Source organism: Cetorhinus maximus, chromosome 3 (genome assembly GCF_964194155.1).
Source record: "Cetorhinus maximus chromosome 3, sCetMax3.hap1.1, whole genome shotgun sequence".
In the NCBI taxonomy this organism is placed as follows: Eukaryota; Metazoa; Chordata; class Chondrichthyes; order Lamniformes; family Cetorhinidae; genus Cetorhinus; species Cetorhinus maximus.
This window is the reverse complement of record NC_135881.1, coordinates 172,951,017-172,973,713: the sequence shown is the minus strand read 5'-3', so window position 1 is coordinate 172,973,713 and position 22,697 is coordinate 172,951,017. Positions and strand designations below refer to the sequence as shown.

The 22,697-nt window shown below is 44.5% G+C and overlaps 1 protein-coding gene across 5 annotated transcripts in view; it reads right to left on the bottom strand.

Moving 5' to 3' along the window:
* cdkal1 (CDK5 regulatory subunit associated protein 1-like 1) overlaps positions 1-22,697 on the bottom strand; it is a 947,238-nt gene that overhangs the window by 684,509 nt on the left and 240,032 nt on the right. For all 5 annotated transcript variants that reach the window (XM_078539307.1, XM_078539304.1, XM_078539306.1 and 2 more), the window contains one exon: positions 8,112-8,160. In XM_078539307.1, coding sequence (XP_078395433.1) covers positions 8,112-8,160 — 49 coding nt within the window. The remainder of the gene's footprint in view (positions 1-8,111; positions 8,161-22,697) is intronic.

The window sequence follows — 22,697 nt, the reverse complement described above, 5'->3', positions numbered from 1 at the left end:
ATCTTATTTCTTCCTTCAGATTTCCTTATCACTGTACACTGTCCCCATGTGAAAGAGCACGTAGATCAATCACCAAAGGAACTCTCGTTATAAGTGCAACGTGTTGGACACTTCTTGTTCAATCCCATTCCACAGCTCATTTTAGATCCATCTAAAATTCTATCCTGCATGACGCAGAAGATTTAATGCATCAATGCTCTTACTTTAACATTCCAACAATACATTAATGTTGTGAATTGCAGCAAAAATAGGTTTTCAGTTAAAAGTGGATCAAACCTCATAAGCACTGGCACAGACCAGTTGAGCTGAATGGCCTGTTTCTGTGCTGGGAAATTCTATGTCACAAACATGTCACAAATCTTATATTTTGTCACAAAGGCTAACACAAATTAAGTTTATATTTTTTTAATTTGAAGCACCATTGACTAACATGACCTTTTATAAGAACACAAATGATCACTCATTGAACCCAATAATCACTTTCACTTTCTGAAAAGACACCTGCAAAGTTGCTCAATGTATTCAGACGCCATGTACTCTGTAGAAGTGGCACATCAAATATCTGCTGTGAAAGTTTAACCTCCTGCCATTCTGACTAGCCCCTTTGTTGGGGATGGGGGTGGGGATGAGACTAGACAGAGGCAACAGAAGGAGCTGGAAAGCACACACTTGACAGGTGGGGGAACGGTGAAATTAGGCTAGACAGAGGCAAGGGAGGGGGCTGGAAGGCACGTGCTTGACTGGAGGGGTGGGGTCTCATTGGGGTGGACAGAGACATGTCTGGGGGGAGGCGGGGGAGAGGGTTCCCTGGAGTCCAGGAGGGAACAGGTGGACAGAGACACATAACTGGGGGGAGGTTAAAGGAGTAGAGGAGGGCAGGGGTAGACAGAGATACATGACTTGGGGGAGGTTAAAGGAGCAGAGGAGGGAAGGGGTGGACAGAGACATATAGCTGGTGAGGGGAAGGGGGGGTGGTTAAAGGAGAACAGGAGGGGAGATAAGTCTGAGACAATCCTGGGGTAGTGCGCACCACATGGTCAGGGCCAGAAAGCAAAAGACAGTCCGGGGCAGTGTACACCATGTAGTAGCCAGGCCCAGGAAGCAACGGCAGTACTGGGGTAGTGTGCACCATGCTGCAAGGCTGTGCCTTGCACACATGTCCTGGTCTCGGTCCATGGGGCAGGAGGGCCTATCCATCCTGCATCAGTCATACACAGCATGTTGTGCAAAAGGTGGTCAATCCCTCACACATTTTAGTCCTGGGGGTTGGTGGCTTGGTACTGGGCCGTAGATGGCACAGTCACAGTCAGGGGAGGTAGCTGCAGCCTGTAAATGGGAAACTGGTAACTAAGAGAGGGGGCACTCAATGGTGTCTTGGAGGGAGGGTGGCTCAGTAGGTCACTGTGCAAAGGTCCTTAAGATGAGGTGGGGTCGAGTCGACATGAGGCATCGGGACACCCACAGAAAATGGCTCAGGAGGAAGGCAGGGATATCTGCAAGAATTACAATAGGTTCCAGAATTAGAGGGGAAGGCAGAAAAGTGATCAGAGGGAGGGGATCTTGCAGATGATGCTCTTGCAGGACAATAGGAGGGACTTAGATGGTCACGGGGTGAGGAGGGGTGCGTTGGAAGCTGGTCTTAACAGAAGCAGAGCAGCACCATTTCAACAGCTGATATAATAATGCAGCTGAAAAATGAACTGGGGAAAAAAACATCCAGGGAGGTGTCTGAGGGCTTGTGAGAGGAGTCAACGATTGCACTGCACTTTGAGACCGATTGAAGGGGCACCCTAATAATTTCCAATTCAGGATATGGAGAGCAAGACTCAGCAGAGACATGTTAAGAAGACTAAAATGCCAGCTGAAGGGTTTGTGCACCTTAACTCATGGTGCACATTCTTGCAAGAATCTATTGCAGTTTGGGGCCAAATGCTTATTGAGTTTGAATGACCATTTGTTCCTCTCACAAGAATGTGCAAAGGCCAGAAGGATTCAACTGTAAAGGGGCAACGGCTAATGTGCTGATGCAAAATGCTCCAAAGGCCTCTACATGTTGCTGCTTGAGATTTTCAGGCTTTACACACATCGATTACAGTCACGGTATTAGTGCAAGGATGTGCTACAGCTGCAAGGGACGAACTGGGGTTGGAATGCCTGGAATAAGGGCAGCCCAAGGGCTTCACAATGACTCCGTAGCTTGGCGATGCAGGGTGATCATTGCAGGGTTATATTCAATCATGTCTCTCTTCACTTTTTCCACAGAGGCGAGGAGGAATGCATAATGGCTTTTTCATGGCTTTCATGCAACTGAAGAGAAGGGCTTGTCACCATAGGGCAGGGCAAAGGGAAAAACCTGGCTCTGAGGAACATGGGCCAGCGGGGCCCCAAGAAGACTCAGAACCTGAAGAGGAGACACCAATTCCACAGCGTGTGGCGCAACCCAAGGTGTATCAAAAATGCGTCTTTCGTACTTGCAGATGAGTGAGAGACAGTGGCGTGGACACCTTAACTTGTCAAGGGATGTGGTGGCTCACCATGTGGTACATCAATACCAAGCCACCAAACCCCAGGACCAAAATGTGTGAGGGACTGACCAGCCCCTGCACAACATGCTGCGCATGACTGACACAGGAAGGACAGGCCCAGGACACATGTGCCAGGCACAGCCTTGTAGCATGGTGCGCACTGCCTCAGTACTGCCTTTGCTATCTGGTCCTGACTACATGGTGCGCACTGCCAATTTCTTCGGGAGGATCTGACGCTGCACGGCCTTCCACATATGACAATCCTACACTCATAAAAGCATTCAAGAGGTCACCAATGCTCTTTTCAGTAAGGCACACAATTACATTCAGTTCTCCCTGAATGACATCAGCCAAACGGCCAAGGCAGTGGGATTTGCAACCATCTCTGACTTCCTACAGGTGGGAGGGGCCCATCAACTACATTCATGTGACTTTAAGAGCTCCCTGGCATCAGCCACAACGATTTATCCACAGAAAAGGCTTCCATTTTCTCAACGTGTGGCTGATCTGCAGCCGCCAAAAGTAGATTATGCAGGTCTGTGCAAGGTACCCTGGGAGCTCACACAACCCTTACATCTCGCGTCACTCACAGATACTACAGATCTTCAAGGGCCCTCCAGTGCCTTCAGGGTTGGCTCATCAGTGACAAAGGCTGCCCCCAAAAGATGTGGCTAATGACGACCATTTGGTGGCTACAAAGTGTTTCAGAGGAGAGGTACAATGCGGCTCATTCCTCGACACGCTCCTTGATTGAGCGGACCACTGGCATGCTGAAGATGCATTTCAGATGTCTGGCCAGACAGACTACACTCTCCAGTACTCTCCGCAGAGGGTGTCCCGCATCATCGTGGTTTGCTGCATTGTATGCAACCTGATGCCCCAGAGAGGGGATGAATTGCCAAGATGGAGAGATGGAGGAGTTGCACGTGTCCGATGAGGAGGACATCGAGAGGAACAAGCTCAATGAGGGTGAGGATATTAAAGCCCCAAGCAAAGAGGCCATAGCATGAGCCAGACGCAGCAGACGTGCCCGTGAGACCTTTACAGCCACAAGGTTCCAGGGCCATGAAGACACCTAGCTTATATGAGCCTCTTTCACCTGTGCCCTCCATGCAGGCTCAACAGTAACCCCTTCTTTGCTATCCTTAGCATCTGAATGAAGGACATCTATCTCAGAATGGGTAGACACAATCTTGCGTGATGATGGCCTCATCCTTGGAAGGCTAGGCAGCCTGTGGAGCATGTAGCCGTTCTGTAATGGGACGAGAACTCCACCAGCATGTACTGTGAAGAAATTAGACATGGTGCTATCTTTTCAAACATTGCGCCAATATTTCACTGCCTATGGCAGCCTTCAGGAGGCAAGAGCAGCACTGCAAACCTCAGTGCATTCATGGCAGTATGCCTGGAGCATTGCAAGGCGTCCCAAGGAGGACAATCATCAATCAATGGTTTTCACGTGAACATCGGAGGATTGATCTGAATCTGAACTGCAGCATCTCTCCACAGGCCATCCCTCATGCAAGATAAATGTTCTGGCCTGATCCTCACTCGGAGTCCCCAGCATGAGATCATTCTTTAGGATGCAGTGATCTGTCACTCTCAGTCATGGATGCGAGCCTGCAAGTCAGGTCACCTCTATGTGCACAGAGATCATTGACAAGTACTCATGACCCTGCCTTCGCATAGAGCTTCCCAAGTGCACATTCAGCATTGCCTTGGCATCTGGGTGTGAGGTGGCCCAGTAAACATCGAGACTGCATTTAAGCATTATCATCAAAGAAGTTACTAAGTAACGAGCACACATCAGATGTAGTGGAGCTTCACTCTGAGCCCATTTGAGGCCTCCACATTGTCACTTCAGCAGTTTCAGATACACACGGAAACCTGGGACACTGATCACATTGTCACGATCAGATAACAATGTCGACTGCCCGTCAGAAAGCTAACTCAGGATTTGTGTCAAGTCATGCTAGCCAGATCTTCAGATCCAAAGAAGCATCCTCCCATTTAATAGTCCAACATCTGGGGCCTCGACACACATCTCTGATCTCGCATGGCTATGGCCATCTAGCAAACATTTAAAGAGTCACCAAGTGCTAGCTAGGTCCACAGCTCTGCCTCTTGCACCTGGAGAATGGGAACTACTATAGGGGTGAAGACTAGCTGCACACACGGTCACAACGTCATGCTACAGGCCGCCCTGAGCGCCTAAGGTCCCTGATTATTACTTAAAATGTAACCCACACTCAAGCCTGACAGACATTACATGGAGGCCATTGAAAGATGCACTGAGTTAGAATGACTCCAATGCGGATCGCCATGAAAACCTATAAGATCCACACAGACCAGTCTTCAGTGCATCAGCATCAGGAGAACAAACCAAACTGCAAAATCTATACTCATGAGGTTACATGATATGATCCTCTGACGCAAATTTAAGATATGCAGTGCCCAATCACCATGTTGATAGAGCAACAGGCTTTGCTCATGTCACTGCTGTGGACAGAAAGGCAGCTCACTATACTGAGGTTGTGCGAGACACCATAGACCTGAGGCACATGATGGGAGATAAGTAAGGGGGGGCACATGTTACACTTGGATGACCTCGGAGCATTGCATCATACAGGGGAGCTATTCATTTGATGAGAATTTCAGATAAGCATGCAGCAGCAGTGGACGCAGTCTGCTGACTGCTACGCCTTGTCTGTGATAACTCTGGCGGGCGTCCTCTGGAGGGCCGAGGACTGGAGGGCCCCGGCCTGCTTAGGGTCTCATGCTATGGGACAGGCGATTGCCCTAGGGTGTCCAGCTGACAGTCCTGCTCCCTGAGGGTACCTGAAGGCCCCTCCCTGATTCTTTGAGGAGAAGGGGCTCCTGGAGGGAGATCGAGGTACCCTGTACCCCTCTCTCATAGCCACTGATGCATCCCACTCATGGCTATAGCAATGGTGTGCAGGTCAGTGCGCATATTCAACACTAACTGCTAGACCAAGGTCTCCATGGCGGTTACCACCCTTCCAATGGTGACCTTGCTCCACTGGCATGCCAGCGGCACAACATCAGACAGAATGTGGATGGACTCCTCCATCCTCTGTTCTAATTTGGTGGCAGCCTCTGACAACCCTGCCTGCTGTGCCCCTGCCCAATTTTGGAGCTCCAGCGTCGCACTGAGGTCTGATTCCAGAGGCTCGTTATAGGACTCGGGCTCAGCAGGATCCTGGCCTCCAGCAGTCCTCCATGTTGATGGTCTTGGCTGCGGCAGGGTGGACGAATCACAGCACACCCCGTCACGAGATATGATGTGCTGCATTCATGCATACATAATGAGGTGGAAAGAAGACAATCTAGCATGGAAGCCCACCACGCAGGCCGACAGGAACCGTGCCAACTTTCCAACCCACGGTCACGCTTAGTCTCTGGAGCAGAAAATTCCACCCCACATTTGTTGTTTGGAAATCAGAACAGAACCGAAAACAGTCCACTGAAATCTGACCATTTAACAGCTGTGCTGCAATATATGCTGTGTTAATCAACACTGGGGAAAGGTAGTTTTAAACGTACTAAGCAGACAGTTAAAAGAATGTTCCAGATTATAGTGCCAGAATTTCAGCTTCAGGTACATACAAGGCTGTACGATTAATCATGTGCAAAGAAACTAGTAACGTCTCCACGGTTCCATTCTTATCTAGCTAACCACAGCCAGAGAATCACTTGCAATGAGTTCCTGCACCATTATCTCTGTTATTCCTCAAGGATGCAATCCTTGCCCCCCCTCCTATTTCTCAGCTGCATGGTGCCCCTACACGATGACGTCCAGCTCTACCTCACCATCACCTCTCTTGACTCCTCCACTTGGCTAAACTATCAAACTTCTTGTCCAACATCCAGTACTGGATGAGCAGACATTTCCTCCTGTGAAATATTGGGAAGATTGAAGTCATTCTTTTTGGCTCAGGCCCCAAACTCCGTTCACTAGCTACCGGCTCCATCCCTCTCCCTGGCCATAGTCTGAATTTAAGCCAGTCTGTTTCTAACTTTGATGTTACACACAACTCTGAGATGAACTCCCGACCTCATATTTGCACATCACTAATACCACCTATTTCCATCGCCCAATTTCGCCAGTGTTTCAGCTCATCTGCTGCCAAAACCCTCACTTATGCCTTCATTACCTCTAGGCTCGATTATTCCAATGCATTGCTGGCTTGTCTCCCACATAATACCCTCTGTAAACTTGAGGTTATTCAAAACTTGCTGCCCATATCTAAACTCGTACCAAATTCCATTCACCTATCACTCCTGTGCTCGCTGATTGACATTAGCTCCCAGTCAAGCTGATTTTAGAATTCTCATCCTTGTTTTCAAATTGCCCCTCTCTATCTCTGTATTCTCCTACAGCCCCACAACCCTCCAAGATACCTATGCTCTTTTAATTCTGGCCTCTTCAACACCCCCGGGTTTAATTGCTCCACCATTGGTGGCCGTGCCTTTAATTGCCTAAGCCCTATGCTCTGGAATATCCTCTCTCTACCTCTCAACCTCACTTTCCTTCTTTAAAACACTCCTTAAAACTTACCTCTTAGATCAAGCTTTTGGTCATCCAACCTAACATCTCTTTATGTGACTCAGTGATTTTTTTTTTTGTTTTATAATGTTCCTGCAAAGCACCTTGGGACCTCTATTACTTTAAAGGTGCTATATAAGTTGTTGGTTTTGTCTGCCTTCTGGCATGCCCCAGTGACAGCTGGCAATATAAATGGGACTCCTCCACTGAGTATAAACAAAAAGCCCAAAGAAATAAACTTCACTGCAGTTCAGCACCAATCCACTAAGTATTTACAAAATAACATCTGGCGACCCAACCACTGCAAGTAACATTGAATGCTCTTTAAGACTGGATTGGTAGGAAAATTCAAGCAATTGTACTGTATAATGAATGACCTCCATACCTCCAATCCACTATGATGCAAATTATCAAATAAATTTTCTAGTATCAAAGTTATAATTTTTTTTCTGACACCTTAAAAGTATAATTGTCAATACGTGACAAAACAGAAGATTCTTGACATGTTGAGAAAACATCAATTCACACAATTACAATCACATCAGTCCCTCCTCCAAATGCTGAACTGTTGCCCAGCCACTGGTAAATACTACCTAGAATGATCTAACTGCAAGCAGGACCAGTGGTCACAGAAGGCTTCAACTAAATCAGTAAAGCACCATAATTATAGAATTCCAAACTAGAAGTTCATAAATTGTCTTCTCATATGTGTTTATGTTGGGTATATAATCTTACTTTCATTTCAATTAGATTAAATTATCTAATAACATAATGCACTTGACCATATCAAGTTAAGCCTAAAATAATCTTCACTTTCTCAGCACAAAGGTAAATATTGCAACCGGGCACCTACAACTGGAAAAAGAAAATGGGAATGAACCTTCATCATAAAAGTTTGTTTAGGGCATAAACTTGTTTTATGCAAGACTAAGATCAAACATATTGGCATATTTTGTGTTGGCAAATTAAGATGTAAATATGTATAGAACTAGTTTAGAATGTTTCAAGAATCTACTCACCTTTAATCGTTTCTTCAACGACTTCAACTACACGATCTATTTGCTGAACCTAATGAGAAAAACATTTTTACACCATTACTGATGAGAGTTTGACAACAATCTTCTTAGATCATGTTTCACTAACTACTAGGTAAGAAGGGAGTGTCGCCACATATCCAGTCATGCATTAGCCATTATAACTTGAAACTGAAACATCGGTGGGCCTTGTAAAGTGGAACCAACTGAATGAAAAAGTTCTCACTTTATTCTTCCTGTAACTACCAACAGAATTTGCCCTCCTGTTCAGGGCTCAGCTAAATTGTTTCCATCCTTCTGCACAGAAACTAGTGTGTTTTGGTTAATAGGATAGCCCTCACAATCAGAAATGAACTACTGTACGTTCACGTCATTGCGAATGCTGCTTTTAAACAAGCAGTCATTGCGAATGCTGCTTTTAAACAAGCAGTTGGAAGATGCATCAAAAGTGGCTCATGTTGATTCATCAAGGTTTCTCTTTCCTCCCTTTGGTTAACTCAGCCTGACTGCTTGATGGAAGTTTGTGGGGCATCACATCAATATGTTGTATTATCAGGCCATTTTTATTTTTAAATCTCCCAGATGGTGAAATTGTTAACCCAATTTCTGCCAACCAGGGAGCAGACACTTTCAAAATTAAGAATTCCAAGTTTCCATATGCTATAAAGATTTCCAGAATTCAAAGCAGTATGACATGATCCAAAGTAATCATTTCTTCTCCCATCAGTTTTCCATTTTATTTCTGAAAACTACTCCATCTCCAACCTCCTTTTCCACTCCAAGGTCCTTGAACATGTTCTTTTATCAGATTTAGAGATAGATAGAAGCATAAGAGTTCTTAAGCCCTGAGAAGGGGGGAGGAAAGGAAGAACAAAAGGGAAGGTCTGTGACATGTAGGAGGGCAGGAGAGATTAACTAACAGAAGATTTCATCATACAAAAGCCAAAAAGAGTGTTAATGGGTGTGGTAAGGAAACAAGTGTTGTGCCCAGATGAGGCGTGAATGGCTATATAGCAACAAACTAAATAAAACATGAAGGGATAAAAGAAATAAGCCAAGAAAAAAAAACATATAGAACGAGATGGAGGCAGAGGTTATATCTAAAGTTACTGAATTTAATATTGAGTTAAGATGGCTGTAGAGCGCTGAGACAAAAGATGAGGTGCTGTACCTCAAGTTCGCCTTGAGCTTCATTGGAAAACTGTTGCAGGCCATGGGTAGAAAGGTCAGGCTGGGAGTAAGGTAGAGAATTAAAATGACAAGCGAAAGGAAGCTCAGTGTCATGCGTACGGACTGAACAGAGGTGTTCTGCAAAGCAACATTTGGTCTCCCCAATGTAGAAGTTTACCATGTCGTAAACAGCAAATAACATACACAAAATTGAAAAAAGCACAAATAAATCACGGTTTCACTTGGAAAGAGTATTTGGGGCCTTGGATGGTGAGAAGGGAAGGGGTGAAAGGTGTTCCATCGCCTGTGCTTGCACTGAAAGGTGCCATAGGGGAGGAAGGGATGTTAGGGGTGACTAAGGAGTGGACCAGGGTGTCGTAGAAGAACAGCCCTTTCAGAATGCTGAAAGAGGAGGGCAGGGGAATATGGGTTTGGTGATGGCATCACACTGGAGCTAACAAAAATGACAGAGGATGATCCATTGAATATGGAGACTGGTTAGGTGAAGGTGAGGATAGGGGGAAATCCAATCATGGTTCTGGGGGTGGGGTGGTGAAAGCAGAAGTGTGTGAAATGGGTCATACATGGTGGAGGAACGTGTCAATCATTCTGGGTGGGAATCTTAGTTTGAGGAACAAGGAAGACATACACGAAGCGCTGGTGTGAAAGGTTGCATCATCAGAACAGAAGCGATGAAGATGGAGAAACTGGGAGAATGGAATGAAGTCCTTACAGGAAGCAGGGTGTGAGGAAGTGTAGTCAAGGTAGCTGTGGGAGTCTGTGACTTTATTTGTTTTCTTTATTCGTTCATGGGTTAAGCGCATCGCTGGTTAGGCCAGCATTTAATGCCCATCCCTAATTGCCCTTGAGAAGGTGGTGGTGAGCTGCCTTCTTCAACCGCTGCAGTCGATGTGGTGTAGGTATATCCACAGTGTTGTTAGGGAAGGAGCTCCAGGATTTTGTGAGGAGCTTTGAGGAGCTCCAGTGAAGGAATGGCAATATATTTCCAGGATGGTGAGTGGCTTGGAGGGGAACTTCCAGGTGGTGTTCCTATCTGTCTGCTGCCCTTGTCCTTCTAGATGGTAGCAGTCGTGGGTTTGGAAGGTACTAAGAAAGCTTGGTGAGCTTCTGCAGTGCACTTTGTAGATGGTGCACACTGCTGCCACGGTGAGTCAGTGGTGAAGGGAGTGAATGTTTGTGAATGGGTGCCAATCAAGCTGGATGCTTTATCCTGATGGTGTCAAGCTTCTTGAGTGTTGTTGGAGCTGAACTCACTAGGCAAGTGGAGAGTGTTCCATCATACTCCTGACTTGTGCCTTGTGGATGGTGGACAGGCTTAGGGGAGTCAGCTGGTGAGTTACTCACCGCAGCATTCCTAGCCTCTGACCTGCTCTAGTAGCCACAGTATCTATATGGCTAGTCCAGTTCAGTTTCTAGTCATGGTAACCCCCAGGATGTTGATTGTGGGGGATTCAGTGATGCTAACGCCATTGAATACCATGGGGCAATGGTTAGGTTCTCTTGTTGGAGATGGTCATAGCCTGGCAGTTTTGTGGCATGAATGCTACTTGCCACTTACCAGCTCAAGCCTGGATATTGTCCAGGTCTTGCTGAATTTGGGCATGGACTGCTTCAGTGCCTGAGGAGCTGCCAATGGTGAACATTGTGTAATCATCAGCGAACATCCCCACTTCTGACCTTATAATGGAAGGAAGGTCATTGATGAAGGTCAGTCCTAGGACACTACCCTGAGGAACTCCTACAGTGTTGTCCTGGAACTGTGATGATTGATCTCCAACAACCACAACCTTTGTGCAGAGAGTTTTCCCCGATTCCTGTTGACCCCAGTTTTGCTAGGCCTCCTTGATGCCACACTCGGTCAAATGGTGCCTTGATGTCAAGGGCAGTCACTTTCACCTCACCTCAGGAGTTCAGCTCCTTTATCCATGTTTGAACTAAGGCTGTAATGAGGTCAGGAGCTGAGTGGCCCTGGCGGAACCCAAACTGTACATCAGTGAGCAGGTTACTGCTAAGCAAGTGCCACTTGATAGGACTGTTGATGACCCCTTCCATTACTTTACTGATGATCGAGAGTAGACTGATGGGACTGTAATTGGCTGGGTTGGATTTGGCCTGCTTTTTGTGTACAGGACATACCTGGGCAATTTTCCACATAGCTAGGTGAACACCAGTGTTGTAGCTGCACTGGAACAGCTTAGCTAGGGGCGCAGCAAGTTCTGGAGCACAAGTCTTCAGTGCTATTGCTGGAATATTGTCAGAGCCCATAGCTTTTGCACTATCCAGTGCCTTGAGCCGTTTCTTGATATCACGTGGAGTGAATTGAACTGGTTGAAGGCTGGTGTCAGTGATGCTGGGGGCCTCTGGAGAAGGTCGAGATGGATCATCCACTCGGCACTTCTGGCTGAAGAATGTAGTAAATGCTTCAGCCTTATCTTTTGCACTGATGTGCTGGGCTCCCCCATCATTGAGGATGGGGATATTTGTGGAGCCTCCTTCTCCAGTGAGTTGTTTAATTGTCCACCACCATTCATGACTGGATGTGGCAGGACTGCAGAGCTTAGATCTGATCTGTTGGTTGTGAGGTCGCTTAGCTCTGTCTATCAGTTGCTGCTTATATTGTTTGGCACGCAAGTAGTCCTGTGCTGTAGCTTCACCAAGTTGACACCTCATTTTTAGGTATGCCTGGTGCTGCTCCTGGCATGCCCTCCTGCACTTTTCATTGAACCAGGGTTGATCACCTGGCTTGATGGTAATGATAGAGTGGGGGAATAAGGCGGACCATGAGGTTACAGATTGTATTTCAGTACAATTCTGCTGCTGCTGATGGCCCATAGCGACTCATGGATAACCAGTCTTAAGTTGCTAGATCTGTTCGAAATCTATCCCATTTAGCACGGTGGTAGTGCCACACAACATGATGGAGGGTATCCTCAGCGTGAAGGCAGGACTTCGTCTCCACAACGACTGTGTGGTGGTCACTCCTACCGATATTGTCATGGATAGATGCATCTGCAACAGGTAGGTTGGTGAGGATGAGATCAAGTATGTTTTTCCCTCGTTGGTTCCCTCACCACCAGCTGCAGACCCATTTTAGCAGCTTTGTCCTTTAGGACTCGGCCAACTCAGTCAGTGGTGGTGCTACCGAGCCACTCTTGGTGATGGACATTGAAGTCCGCCACCCAGAGTACATTCTGCGTCCTTGCCACCTTCAGTGATTCCTCCAAGTGGTGTTCAATATGGAGGAGCACTGATTCATCAGCTGAGGGAGGGCAGTACGTGGTAATCAGCAGGATGTTTCTTTGCCCATGTTTGACCTGATGCCATGAGACTTCATGGGGTCCAGAGTCGATGGTTCAGGACTCCCAGAGCAACTCCCTCCCGACTGTATACTACTGTGCTGCCACCTCTGCTGGGTCTGTCCTGCCTGTGGGACAGGACATACCCAGGGATGCTGATGGTGGTGTCTAGGACATTATCTGTAAAATATGATTCCATGAGGATAACTATGTCAGGCTGTTGCTTGACTAGTCTGTGAGACAGCTCTCCCAATTTTGGCACTAGCCCCCAGATGTTGGTAAGGAGGACTTTGCAGGGTCAACAGGGCTAGGTACAACTGAGTGGCTCACTAGGCCATTTCAGAGGGCATTTAAGTTTCAACCACATTGCTGTGGGTCTGGAGACACATGTCGGCCAGACCAGGTAAAGATGACAGATTTCCTTCCCTAAAGGACATCAGCGAACCAGATGGGTTTTTACAACAATCAACATTGGCTTCATGGTCATCATTAGATGTTTAATTCCAGATTTTTATTGAATTCAATTTCCATCATCTGCCATTCTGCCATCCCTAGAGCATTACCCCAGAGCTCTGGATTACTCGTCCAGCAATAATACCATTTATTTGATACCTAATAAAAAGAAAAAAGCTACAAAATCTGGAAATCTGAAATAGAATCTGAAAATGCTACGAAGAGGAACAACAGGAGAACTGATCAGTCATAGCCAGTCTTCTTTTCACCTACATGGACTGGACCCAACATGCACTTCAGTGTTTTCTATATGACTTCAAATCCATAGCATTACCAAATATTGCCAACAAGAGTTCTGCTAAAAGTATCTATTTTGAAAACCAATGAACATAAATTCAGCTGCAAACAATCTCCTGGCCAAAAGCCTGTTCTTCATTTAGAAATGTAAATAAAATATGACCTAAATTGCAAAGAACACACAATAGGACATTACTCTGAAATAGATAACAGAAACAAGCCATCAGAAAATGGTCTTTGGAGCAAATTTCCAGTCATTTCATAAATTTAAGTCATTAGCTTGATTATCACATAACTGATCAATAACTAAACCTCAGAGAGATAGATGGAAAGATATATATTTGTTTGATATTTCCCAGCTGGGCATGATATGATTTGACCAGGCTATTTTGTACGTGTCTGCTGATTTGGGGTGGAAGTTCATAGATCAGTGAAACACATATGAAAAAGATAATTCTCTACTTAAAATACTGAACTACAAATCATACTCGCACTGGCAACAGTGCATTTCATTAATAGAACCCACCTTTCCACCGTCTGGATTCCTTTCGTAATGTCAGATTTGTTGGAGTTGAGTTTGCATAGGTAGTAAATCTTTAGCACCTCAAGTCACAATTTTTTATACCTCAGCCTAGAGTTTTGACTGGTACTTGACTCTGGGCATATCATAGTCAAACTCTATTCTGTTCTTCACCCATATTGACACACACATTTTTTTGCTGTACACTTTTCAGTAGATTTATTATCCCCTCCTCCATTACATCAATTATAATAATTCAGTTCTGCCTCAACTAAGTTGAGCTAACTAGGAATCGAACTTGGGCTCATACAATAAAGGAACAATTATATAGCACACAATGCATCAACCCACAACACCAGGAAAGTATTTTAATAGCCTTTTTTTGACTGTTCATCCTGCAGTTTCTCTTGACCACAAAGATCTCCAAACTCCTGTGATTCTGCTTCCAGTTTTAGAAGCTAACTTTCTTCCTACTTCCACAATTAGGTTTCCACTTTCATGTTTAATTCCTGTGGGGTCTCCTTGGATTACTTCCATATCTTGAGGCATAAGTTCCTTTGGTATTTTGCTGTTGCACCTGGTGAATTGTTGACATATTATGTTTTAAAGTCGGCCCACTGAGCCACAATAGCAACGATTTCACAACATGCGTCCTTCTAACTAGGTATCTAGGCTCTGAAGAAGAGCCCTACAGACTCAAAACATTAATTTTGCTTCTCTCGCCACAGATGCTGTCAGACCTGCTGAGTTTTTCCAGCATTCTCTGTTTTTATTTCATATTTCTAGCATCCGCAGTATTTTGCTTTTTAGGTATCTCGCCTCTTCTGCATTGCGCTTTCACCCAGATCACAGTCCATGAGTTCCATCCACTTCAATAGACCTTCGTCCTTCAATCTCTAGAGTATCTGTAACTTTTTTCTCATGTATTCTCAAAGGAGCATTTTTCTCTCTCTGCTGAGAAAACAAATCTACCTTTTCCCATCCCCATAAGATATCTGACTTTATTTCACACCACAGATAGCAGATCCTGTTATAAATACCAAGCTCATAGTAACATTTTGAGGTAATTTTTAGCTCTGGGAAAATTACGGTTAACTGTAGAAAGTGGGATAAATGCAACTAAAACAGCTTGAAGACTATTACCCTTGAAAGGTTGAGGCCATGTTGACTTCAGGGGTTAACAGCTAGCAAGGCAAGATCATAAAACAGCTGATGGGCTTGCTTAGCTGGAGAACTACACTGCTGGCAAGGAAATGCAGCCCGAAGAGTTGTTTTATGGCTACAATTAATTTAAAAGCATTCAGTGAGCCCTGGAAGGCTATATCATGGAGATCAGTGGAGCTTAAGAAAGTTTTAGTATTTCAAATTATCTGTGCGTTTGCTGGGGGACTGGATGTTCTGCAGCAGGGGGAAAGGCTATATCAAAAAGATACTGCTGTTTGCAAACTCCAGGCAGCAAAGCTGTTGCTGTTAGCTGGCTCTGTGCAGTTAGGGCTCAAGAGAAGTCCTGTAGAGCTGAGAAGGTAGCAGAAGGTCACTAGTTCAATGCTGGAAAGGGTTAGGGCTCAGAATCAACCTTGGCAGCCATTTATTGGTTGGTGTAACTGGGGAGATTGGAACTTGGTGAAATCCAGGGGCAGTGCCAGCCCAGTGAAGCTAGCCGGCTATTAAGGAGCTGAAATTGCACAAGAGGCTGGACTGCAGACTCGGGAATCCAGGGGAACGGAGCCTCAGGAGATGAGATTAAGATCATGAGAGGTGTGCAGTCGTTGGGGCAGTCTGAGTTAGAGCGGCTTTGAGTGAATTCAGAGGCTTGATCTTCAAAAATGAAAGGTTTGGAGTCCCTCGTGAGGGAGACAAAGAGTTTCAACAAGATTGTTTGACTCACTGTGTTTACTGACGAGTGGGCAAGAGATCCGTGGGATCTGTCTTGGTCGCATTTGCTATTTATTGTACAGTGCGGTGGGTTCGGCCACAGGTTGCTTTTTAAATCACATGTAGCTCATGTTAACTTTGAATGTTAGAGTATAAGATAAATACTGTAAAAAATTTTTTGACCTTCTATAGTAAAGTTTAATTGTGTCTGTTCAATACCGGTGGAATCTTGTGGCTTTATTCTCTTAGCAAGTGTCTTGAGTCTCAAACTTTGTCTACTTTAAACAAAACATTATTGGGCCCTAACTGGATCTTAACAAAACTTAGCGGTTTGGTCTAGGATCATAACTGTGATGTTTGCATTCAACATTTATGCTTTTTTTGTAAAAGGCCATTTTAGTTAAAAAGAAGTGCTAAATAAAAAACCTGCCGGTAGGTTGTGCTAAGTCCCGGATGTATTGCCCTCTGGTGCAGAAAAAGAATTAAGATACCTTCCGATTTTACACAGGGAACTGGGGTTCAGAAGCAGATGGGTGTGTTTGTGCTTGCTTTCTAATTTCTAAGAAGTGACAAAACACTTCAAATGGTGACAAGGGTGGGATCATCATTATTAGAGGCTTTTGATCCTGCTACTAGGGTCTTTGTAGTTTATGTCGAGCAAATGGAACGGTTTTTCATTGCAAATGAGATAGAAGAGGAAAAGCAGGCCTCAGTGTTTCTTAGTCATCTGAATGAAAAATATCACTTTACTGAGAAATCTCATTGCTCCTGGCACTCCAGCAGATAAAAGCTTTTAGAGCTTGTGAACTTTTTAAAAAAGCACTTCAATCCCAGACCAGCAACTATTGCCGAAAGATTCAAGTTGCACCGAAGAGAACAGCATGAGGGTGAGTCAGTTTCCCAGTTCCTGGCTGAGTTGAGAAAATTAGCAGAACATTGTGACTTTAAAGGTTATCTGGAAGGAGCTTTGTGTGATCGCCTGGCTTGTGGACTAAGAAGTGAAAGAATTCAACGTAGATTGTTAGCAGAGCAAGAGTTGACACTAAAGAAAGCGTTCGAGATTGCATAAAGCATAGAAATGGCAAAGAAACAAGCTGGAGATTTGAAAGCGCATTCTAACAATGTGAAGTTAAAATAGTAAAGTCAGGGAATACTCACTTCCAAACATGTTACCAAAGTAATGGAAAATAGCATAATGCAGGGAGGCCATAAATGGAAAACCACTGATTGTCATTACTGTGGGAAAAGACAGACACATACAGCGCCATGCAGATCAAAGTCTGATCACAGCAAAGCAGTACTGCCAAGAAAAGGGCATCATGAAGAGCACACAGTCAAGTCACACTTGAAAATAAACAGGCAGTTTAAAAAGATGCGTTACTTGGAAACAAAATACAAAAGTAATGCAGGTCCAGACAAGACAGAAAGTGAAACTAACAGCAACAAAGCAGAAGAGTAATTGTATTGCATTCAGTCTGATCTGAAACTAGATAAAAGACTAAAAGCCTTAAATGGTAAAATGGTTGAAATGGAGGTTGACACTGGAGCATCTGTTCTATTGCATCAGAGAAGACATGGGAGAAAATTTTCAAGAAATGTCCATCGGAAAAAACCCTCCTCCAGCTTAGCACGTACACTGGTGAGCCTGTGAATGTACTTAGAAAAATGACCATTCAAGCTAAATATGGAGATCAAAGAGCAAAGTTGCCACTTATCATTGTGAACGAGGATCGTCCATCGCTAATGGGCAGAAACTGGCTAAAAGAAATTCAGCTGGACTAGAATAAAATAAATAAAAGTGCATTGCAACCCCATGTTGCAGTCCTTGTTAGACAAGCAAATTTGTGTCTTCAAAGAAGGTCTTGGAGTTATTAAAGACATTGAAGCCAAACTGGCTGTGAAGGCTGAAGCTTCTTCAAACCATGTTCAGTTCTCTACTCAATTGCGACAGAAAATCAAGCTGGAACTAGAACGGCCTGAAAACTTTCAGGTAATCGAGAAAGTTGATTTTGCAGAGTAGGCAACTCCCATAGTCCCAGTAGTGAAGGATGACGGGTCTATCAGAATATGTAGTAACTATACAATCACCATTAATCCTTTCCTGGAAGTGCATCAGTACCTGCTACTGAAAATTGAGGACCTGTTCGCTGCTCTGAATAGAGATGAATTATTCACAAAGCTTGACCTATCAGAGGCATTTTTGCAAATACAGCTGAGTGGAGATTCCAGGAAGTATACAACCATCAGGACACACAGAGGTCTATGTCAATATAAAGGACTACCATTCAGAATCATATCATCACCAGCCTTATTCCAGCAGGCCAGGAACAAAACACTGCAGGACCTCCCTGGTATAATTTACTTCCAAGACGACATGATCATCACCAGGAAAAAACACCCAACTCACTTAGAGAGCCTAGGCAGCATACTGCGTAGACTGGAAAAATGCAGCACCCGCTGTAAGAAATCCAAATGCTCGTTCCTGAAGCTCTCAGTGGAGTACCTGGGACATGTGATCGACGAAACTGGCCTCTCAACCTCACCCAGAAAGGTGGAGGCAATGGTAAATGCACTAGCCCAAAAATGTTAAGGGGCTTCGTTCATTTTTGGGACTTGTGAGCTATTACGGCAAGTTCATTTCCAGTTTGGCTACCAAGGCTGCACCAAAGAATAATCTGAAGAAGAGTCCAAAATAGGATTGGTTACAAGCCTGTCAGGAAAGTTTCAAGGAACTCAAGCAGGAGTTCACATCTGCTAAAATCCTGGCACATTTCAATAAAAGGTTTCCTATCAGTCTGGCTTGTGATGCACCTGAACATGGTGTTGGAGCTGTCATCTCCCGCACATTTCCTGATGGCAGTGAAAGGCCCACTGCATATGCCTCACACACATTGTCCAAGGCAGGACCAAATTATGCCCAAATGGAGAAGGAAGCTCTTGGACTAATCTATGCAGTCAAGAAGTTCTATCAATATTTGTATGGGCATAAATTCATGTTAATTACAGACCACAAGCCTTTGACCTGGTTGCTTAGCCTGCAAGTCACAAACCCAAATACTTGCCGCTGCAAGCCTACAAAGGTGGGTAATGATCTTATCTGCTTACCAATATGAAATTACATTTCACTCTACTGAGAATCGCGGAAATGCGGACACACTTTCCAGACTTCTGTTACCCCACAGCTCCACAACCAGGAGTGAAGTCACTGCTTTCAATGTGAACCAGATAGACATGTTACCTGTTAAAGCGGATCAAATTCAACTTGAAATATAGAGGGATGCTGTGCTCTCCAGAGTTTACGTGTACACACAGAAAGGTTGGTGTGCAGCCCAAGAAGTGACAACCGAGCTTAGATCTTACTACATGCGTAGATGGAGCTGACTCTGCAAGACGGTTATTTGTTATGGGGAATCAGAGTTGTTATTCCTCCAAAATTCCAATCATGAGTGTTAGAAGAACTTCACCTCAATCACATGGGAATCGTCAAAATGAAAGCATTGGCTCATCTACATGTATGGTGGCCACACCTGGGTAAAGACATCGAAGGCACGATCAGTGGCTGTCCTTCATGCAAGAAATGAAGTCTTCTCCTACACCTGTCCCATTACATCTGTGGGGTTGGCCTGACAACCCATGGCAGAGACTTCATATGGACTTTGCTGGACCACTTCTCAGACTTATATTCCTGATTGTGGTGGATGCCCACACAAAGTGGCCTCATGTTATTCCCATTAAGTCGACTACTTCAACAAAGACCACTGATGCTCTCCAGAGTATGTTCACTACTTTTGGATTTCTGGAGCACATTGTGTCTGATAATGGCACACAGTTCACATCATGTGAATTTCAAACATTCCTGAAAAACAATGGGGAGGAAGCAGATTCGCCTTACCACCCATCCTCAAATGGTGAAGCAAAGCGCTTTGTCTAGGCATTCAAAAAAGCCATATTGACGGGGGAGACACAAACAGAGTAGCAGTTGAAGCTGAAGAACTTTTTGATGATGTATTGTAACACTCCACATTCAACAACAAGCGTGCCTCCTGCTGAGCTGATGTTTGGAAGATGACTGCGTACCAAAATGGATTTACTGTGTCCAGATTTGAAAGATTGGTTCAAGGCAACTTGATCAGAAAAGGTCACTTAACACTTGTAAACCAGCTCATGAGTTTAATCTGGGTCGGTCTGTTTGGGTCTGAAATTACTGTGGAACACCAAAGTGGTTCCTGGGAAAAATCATCATGCGTCAAGGACCACTGATATATGATGCTGAATCTTCCTGTCGAATCTGGAAGATTCACACTGACCAGGTTAGAGAAGTCAAATCCAAGGAACCAACTTTCCAGGGATCTCCAGTCACAGTGGAAGGTTTCTTGGAAACATCTGCTCCAGTTGGTGAAACCCGACTTGATGCAACTGACAAGCCTTTGGCATCTGTAACTGCAACTGTTGAACCTGAACAGAAACAAGTGGAACAGCAGAATCTTCCATTTCTAAGAAAACAGACTGAGATAACAAAGCCAACACTCCTCTCTAGACCAAAGCGCCTGACCAATTTATTCCTGGCTAAAGAGGGAGGAGATGTGATGTTTGTGTTTAAAGTTTATGGTTTTTTGTAAAAGGACACTTTGGTCATAAAGAACTGCTAAAAAAACCTGCGAGTAGGGCATGCTAAGTACTAGGTGTATTGCCCTCCGGTGTAGAAAAAGAATAAAGGTACCTTCTGGTTTTACACAGGAAGCTGGGGTTCAGAAGCAGATAGGTATATTTGTGCTTGTTTTCTAAATTGTTAGGAAGTGACAAAACACTTCAATAACGACACAACTCAGGAATTTCACTGATAATATCCCAAACCTATATTTCCCAAATTACCAGTAACATTATACCTTTCAATATACAATGCCTTTCACCGTCATTATCTTCTGACACTTAGAAATTTGGTTTGAATTAGCAGGAGAAAGCTTCAGAAGGTATGACAGTCTGGCCTATTTAGGCCAATCTGTTGGTGCTTCTTCTCAAAAAAATTAAATAATTTGACTGTCCAAAGGCTTTCTAAAGCAGTTACTCCTTGGTTTAAAGGAAAATATAAAAACTATAAATCTGTAGAATTTGAGCAATATTCCCATTTCTTTTTAGATTTATCTCTCAAGGCTCAAAGCAAGTGTAGTAGAGGGTTTCATCTGTTCTCCACGACTTATAACTCCTCCACAGCCCAAAGTTTATACTTTGGTTCAATCACTTATTAAAATTTCATAATACAGGATTGAAAGCATCTGAACTGGTTATCTTTTCCAACTTTCTGCTGACATCAGTATTCTAGAAACCTAGGCTATCTGCTGCAAAGCACTGCTTATTTTTAGTTAAACAAGGGGGGGGTCTCTGCATATTTTATCTAGTCCTCTGTTTGCTTGTCAAGATTAATGTAATAAATTAGATGTTCTATGTGCTTTTTAACCAGTGCACTACTCTTAAAAAAACAATAGCTTTGTAAATTATTAAAGACAATTTTGATTGAGCAAACTTTGCTGTGAAACGAAACTTTATGTTAGTTCATCTCCCATGGTGTTACTTGGTTAGTCACGATGTGAATTTTTCAGAATCAGTAGGTTAGATAGTGGGAAAAATAGAACCAACAGGTAGAAGTGGGAAGAATGGGGAGACACCAAGGGGGAGGCGGGCAGAGGTGGGAGAACGACAAGTGCGACAGAGGGGAGGGGGCGCGCGAGAGAGGGGGGCTGCGGAATGAATATGGAGAAGACAATGGATATAGGGGTTGAGGCATAGAGCAGCATCCATTTGGTTGGGAGAAATGCAGCCATGAGGTGGTGGTCTGCTACAGACTGTAAATACTGTCAAGGGGGTACAGTACAATGCAATGAAGCAGGCCATATTGCCTGGGAAATCTTGCTTATTGGGCAAGCGGGAGTGTCAGGGATGGAAACATCTTCAATTGGGGGGGGAAGAACTCTCGATGACTCCACTGAAATCATTTGGTCATGTTTACATCTGCCAATTGCACAAATGTTCCTTTTGTTTCTTTGGCCACTCACTATTTTGAACATGTATTATTCACTTTCCCTTTGCGTCACTAATGAGAAGGTCAAGCCCAGGGGCTATATTTATGTAACAAATAAGGTTAGAGGATACAGCACACTTTGACCAAGGAGAAAATGAAAGGGAAACGAGTGGAGAAGAGAGAGTGGATAGGAGAGGGAGAGTTGAATGGATCAGGATAGATGGGAAGAGAAGAAAGGAGGAATGAGTCGGGAAGAAAGGGCGGGCACAAAAAGCGCTGTTCAGCAGACTATTTCTATGCCTCTGAAATCCTCTCAGTGTAGTTAGCATAATTCAGCCAGTGGGTGGGTATTGTCAGAAGAATTTAGGCAGCGGGGGATTGCGGCTCAGAAAGCCAGTCTGTGGAGAGGATGAGGGATGGACGATAGAAAGGGAAGTGATCAAAAAGGGAAATTCGGGTGAGTGGTGAGGGGGGACACCAAGGCAGTGTAAATTCCAGGTAACTTTCTAGCAGATACAAAGGAACCTCAGGTCAGCGAGTAATGGGGGCGCCAGGACAAGGGAAACTCAGGCAGTGAGAGAAAGGGAGTTTGCTGTGAACAAGCAATTGAGTCAGCAGTTAAGGATAATGGGGGTTGCACTGAGTTGGACGCATTGCTGGACACTGCGATGGGCAATGTAGGATAGAAGGTCGGAGGGATGGAGAGAAACACAGCTTCCGTAAGGACTGGCAGCTTTATCAAGGAACATGCAAAAAAACTGGCCTTGAGACCAAGAGTCAGGCAAATCACAGTTGTCAGAGATTCAAGAGCCCTGGTACTCCCTGCACCTTTTCTCCTGGACAGTTGTCATTGGTCGTCATTTCAAAAGATTCTGGGTCAAGGAATTTGGAAAAACAAAATAACATTTTTTTAAATTGCACAG